General features: G+C 37.0%; 1 protein-coding gene across 1 annotated transcript; it reads left to right on the plus strand.

Annotated features, from left to right (window-relative positions):
* The first annotated feature begins 2450 nt into the window (after positions 1-2450).
* On the plus strand, positions 2451-4787 carry LOC112172454 (UDP-glycosyltransferase 74F2). Its single transcript, XM_024309805.2, has 2 exons — positions 2451-3241; positions 3849-4787. Exons 1-2 carry the CDS (start codon positions 2585-2587, stop codon positions 4569-4571), a joined length of 1380 nt encoding a protein of 459 aa, XP_024165573.1. The 5' UTR covers positions 2451-2584; the 3' UTR covers positions 4572-4787.
* The last annotated feature ends 594 nt before the right edge of the window (positions 4788-5381 follow it).

A 5381-nucleotide genomic window follows, 5' to 3' on the forward strand; every position in this document is an offset into this window, starting at 1 on the left:
TAGCAACCAAAACTTCTATACAGAGAAGAGGATGCATATTTTTTGAGTGGGTGCATCAACCCACACTTGGCCAATGCTGGGTCTGCTAGTGGTGATTTTCCTTGAATAAATAGTTTTCCTCTATATGACCGTATAAGTTTCGGCATTTTGGTTTTTCTCGAAACCAATGGTCTTTTTTTTTTCTTTTGGCTAACACATGGAGAATAATTTATTTTCTCCTTGATTTTTTTATTTTCCCATATTTAGATCTATCTCCTCTACAAAACTATCAATTTTTTTCTTCTTTTTCATAATTTTGAGATTGAAAATTTGAGTTTAGATTGGAATGTTACAGGATTTTCATTCCAGCTGCTCAATCATTTTTCATAAACTTCTAGATAGCCTATTAATTCTGTCACCGAAGGAGTCAATATAGATTTGAATGTCATAGGACTTTCATTCCAGCTACTCAATCATTTTTCATAAGCTTCTAGATAGCCTATTGATTCTGTCACTGGAAGAGTCAATATATCATTGGAGTGTTCAATAGTAGTTATTATTGGATCATATTTTTCAGGAAACTAACGAGTATTTTTTTCTACCACTCTAGCCTTAGTGATGATTTCACCAAAGCTCTTAATTGATTCAATATTTTTTTTTTTCTGTAATATTAATCTTTAACAATTTCATAATATTTCATTTTCAATTTTTTTTCATCTCTTTTTAATGTTTGTAGTTTCACGAAACATTCCTTTGCATTTCCTCGAAACCCTTTCTTTATCAGATCCCAAGCTTCCTTTGATGTAGTCGCTCTTATGATTTTTGAACAGTTTACATCATCCATTGCTTGCTGAATAGCCAAAAAAAACATTTGTATCTTGTTATTTATTTATTTATTATTATTATTATTTTTTTTTTTTTTTTTACTTTAGCTGTTTCACTGAATGAGTTTTTAACTATAAAAATTAAAAAGTAGTAAGAAACCATGTACTTTTAAACCCACTTAGTCTATTAGCGTGGTTAATTAAACGTATTATTCCAAGGTTTGCGCGCGTCCATGTAGCACGTGGTTTCCTCGATGGTTGAATTCACCACTTCACCTGGAAGGTGTGTGTGACTGGCATGGATGCAGTGGTGAATTTAGGATTATTTATACGGAGGCATATTGTTATATTATCTTTATTTTAAGCTACTAGAAGGGTATATGATATGTTAATATTTAGGATTTTGTATATGGTAGGTAGTAGATCATCAATTAACTCTAATACAAACAAAAACTCAATGGGCGCATGAGCCCCCAGCCCCTCACTTGCTTCTAGCTACATCCGCCAGTGCATGGGCGCAATGAATGCGAGGAAACGTCATATCCCACTACTTATATGGACATTATGTCACTATTAGAAAAAGTACTCATCACACACGGATGAGAATCTGTGTGAAATCATAGTATTTGTTACGGAAATCTATGTGAATACGTCAATACATCAAATATAGCGATGGATTATATATCTGTACGTATTACTGGAGTTACTAATGCTGTTTACACACGGAATTGTTTGTCCATGTAAATGTATTTAGTGGGTCCTACTCTCTATCCCACCCTCTAATTTTTTTTTCTGATTGAAATTCTCACCCTCTAATTAATAATTTTCATAATAAATGAATTTTTATAATAAAACATATATTCAGATATTTATTTTTATTTCTTCCAGTAATTTTTAATTTATGATAATTCATTTATTTTTAGTAGTTAATCTCTTTGAATCAGAGACATCAAACACCATGAGCGCCGGTCTGATCAAATAGGGGTTTATGAAAAAAAATAGGGGTTTTATGTACATTATATTTCTAGTTCGCTTGGGTCACCAAAATCTAAGGGGTCACTGTTGGATGCCTTCAGATTTTAGAGTGGTTAAGTGCTTGAGTCTATGTCTACACAATGCCATATCTCCTCAAGCCCGGTATTTATTTGAACTAAGTAATTCATTCCGGCTGAACTTAGGTAGAAAATCTACACCCCACACGTCCATGCGTTTATTATTATTTTTTTATTTTTACTAAATAATTGAAAATTTGAAAAAATTTATTCTCCTGCAAACCAACACGAAATAGAGGTCTCGCTACTCTGTTTTTGCCTTCGAATAAAGCTGTATAGTGTAAAACACAAAAAATTGATAGCGTAACGGAACTACGGAAGTATTTCATTCTCGAGAAATTTTTATGTACACACGTTTTGCGAGGGGAATACAGGCAGCGTATTATAAATAAATATTTGTGGCTGTAGAATCTTGACAGTGGCTGCATGATTGATAAAGTCATAATATTTGTGGCTGTAAAAAGTGTAGCTAGCTACTGTGCGACAGAAAACACGTACATTTTTGTTCAAAAGTTTGTTTGTTGAAACATCTCAGATAATTAATGGACGTCATCTGCATTTCGCTAGTTCCAGTTTTCGGTTTCAGAAATAATTGATACACATGCATGATTGCCTTTTTTTTTCTCTGTACGTTTTTACTTAAATTTTCCACCATAAAATTCTCTGCTACCTCTATTTTCAATTTAAAGCTCAAACTACCCCCTGTAGAAAGAAGCACAAACGAAAAGAATGGAGAAGGAACAGAAAGCCTGCTACAAAGCTCATTGTTTGGTCCTACCCTTTCCAACCCAAGGCCACGTTAATCCCATGCTCCAATTCTCCAAGCGCTTAGAGCGCAAAGGCCTCAAAGTCACACTCGTCGCAACCCAGTCATTTCACAAGCTCTCATCATCGCCGTCCACGTCCATTACATTAGAGAGCATATCCGATGGCTATGACGAAGGCGGGATGGCGGCAGCGGAGAGCATTGATGCCTATCTAGACAGCTTCCGCGAAGTCGGGTCAAAGACCTTGACGGGGCTCATCGAGAAGCTCTCGGACTCGGGGCACAAAGTTGATTGTATTGTTTATGATGCGTTTATGCCTTGGCCGCTGGAAGTGGCCAAAAGGTTTGGGATTGTTGGGGTAACTTTCTTCACTCAGTCTTGTGCTGTTGACAACATATACTACAATGTCCAACAAGGTTTGCTCAAAGTTCCATGTACTAATGAGTCTGAGATCGTGCTTCCGGGATTGTCAGTACCGCTACAAGCTTCGGATATGCCTTCTTTCGTTTCTGTACCTGCACAGTACCCGGCTTTCTTTAGAATGGTTGTGGATCAGTTCTCCAATGTTGGCAAAGCTGATTTGATCCTCTGCAACACATTTTATGAGCTGGAAGTAGAGGTAGTAACCAATCACCCTACGCTAGAATTGTACTAGCTTATATAATAGCAACCAACCATATAATTTGAAGACATTTTTATGGATTTTTACGCATACCCTTTGTAATTCATTGCTCTGTAATAGTGGTACTACATATTCCTGTCGCATAGCTTTTGTGAAGGGAGTCCGTTTTGTGTAATAGTGGTACAATATATATCCACCCTACGCTACAATTGTATAGGTATGCTTAATTGGTCAGACCATTCAATTGTTGCTTAATATGTGATTGTTGCTAAAAGTTTTGGGTAGGTGGATTATTTCAGGATGTTAAGTTGTTGTTAGGTGATCCAATTTAGTCTGATCGTCGGTGTCGGCTTCGGCAACGGAATGTTGAAAATAAATTAGAGCGTAGGTTTATCTCAGATTATGAACTAAACCCTACCTCACAGAGAGAGAGAGAGAGAGAGAGAGAGAGAGATTTATATCAAGCAATAAAAATGAAGTTTAACTTTCATGTACTGTACTTCGTCAAAAAAACTTTTATGTACTGTACGTGTGTGATTCTTTAAGATATATATGCGTACATTCTGTTCTAATAAATTGTAAATTGTGGCACATTGTGGCACAGGAGGTGGATTGGATGGCAAAGCTCTGGCCATTGAGGACGATTGGTCCAACCATACCATCCATGTACTTGGATAAACGACATGAGGATGACAACGAATATGGCTTCAGCCTCTTTAAGCCAAATAGTGATGCCTACATGAATTGGCTAAAGGAACGACCGAAATGGTCAGTAGCTTATGTGTCATTTGGCAGCTTAGCAGAGCTAGGAGCCGAGCAAATGGAGGAATTGGCTCGCGGTTTGAAGAAAAGCAACATCTATTTCTTGTGGGTGGTGAGAGAAAAAGAAGCAACCAAGCTCCCAAAAGGGTTTGTAAAGGAGATATCAGAGAGAGGTATGGTGGTTTCATGGTGTCACCAATTGGAGGTTTTGCAACATGAAGCAGTTGGTTGCTTCGTGACGCATTGCGGTTGGAACTCGACCTTGGAGGCTTTGAGTTTAGGGGTTCCAATGGTTTCAGTGCCACAGTGGACTGACCAAAGCACTAATGCAAAGTATATTATGGATGTGTGGAAAATGGGGCTTAAAGCTCGGGCTGATGAGAAAGGGATAGTGAGACAAGAAGAAATATCAAATTGTGTGAGAGAAATATTGGAAGGAGAGACAGGGAAAGAAATTCAGAAGAATGCTTTGAAGTGGAAAGAATTGGCTAGAAAGGCTGTGGATGAAGGTGGAAGTTCTGATAGAAACATTGATGAGTTTATTGCAAAGCTGGTTCAACACTAGCTAGCTAAGCTTTAGGCTATGCTCTATAATGTCCTCGAAAATATAAGTAAGGCTATATGATAAACTTCTAAGGTGAAATTTAATGTAACTTGATCTAAGATTTGTGCTTGTTTTTGCAAACTTGATTAAAGGGCATAGCTGCATGTGTAGCTTATAGCACTTGGAATTGTAATAAGATACTATGCGATCGAATCTCCTCTTTAAAGAGGATGTTTTCATCCTGGCTTTTAATCAAATGATTGATGATCTGCTTCATTTTTAGCTCACGTTCATGGATTGGAGATGAGTCAAACTCGACTAATTTTATCACACTGTGCATGTATGTGTATGGATGCTAAATTAATTACATGACCAGATCGAATGAGTGAATTTCAATCTGCAGGTTGAGGTTTTGGAGGGATGATATCCCCAAAAGTAACTGGGTAAACATTTGAAACGCATTCAAATTGATCGGGTGACGTCCTCGTTCTACTTATGATTCCTCATTACGAATACTTCATATTGGAATGATACTAAACAGGGAGTGCCATGTAATTGAGAAGGAGTTTTCTCCTAATTAATAGAGTTGTCAGTTGATTTTTTTTATATAAAAAAATATAAAAAATGGCTATGTATTTAGTATATATCCTCCTTGACCTGTAGGACCCTGTCCCAAAGTGTATACATCTGCAGAAAGCTCATATTAAAAACCCCTAAAAGTCAACTTGGATTTTCGGACAGTTGAAGATGATCTGTAGGCTGTAGCCCTGTAGGGTACAATGACGCGCAAAGCATATCCATATATGATCTCGATCAAGAAACACCCTTTAA

The sequence above is a fragment of the Rosa chinensis genome, chromosome 6, assembly GCF_002994745.2.
Source record: "Rosa chinensis cultivar Old Blush chromosome 6, RchiOBHm-V2, whole genome shotgun sequence".
In the NCBI taxonomy this organism is placed as follows: domain Eukaryota; kingdom Viridiplantae; phylum Streptophyta; class Magnoliopsida; order Rosales; family Rosaceae; genus Rosa; species Rosa chinensis.

Bases quoted from the DNA above. Each gene is read 5' to 3' on its own strand.
- LOC112172454 (XM_024309805.2), top strand. From the start codon at position 2,585: ATGGAGAAGGAACAGAAAGCCTGCTACAAAGCTCATTGTTTGGTCCTA. The intron at 3,242-3,848 runs GTAGTAACCAAT...ATTGTGGCACAG, and splicing joins TTTATGAGCTGGAAGTAGAG to GAGGTGGATTGGATGGCAAA.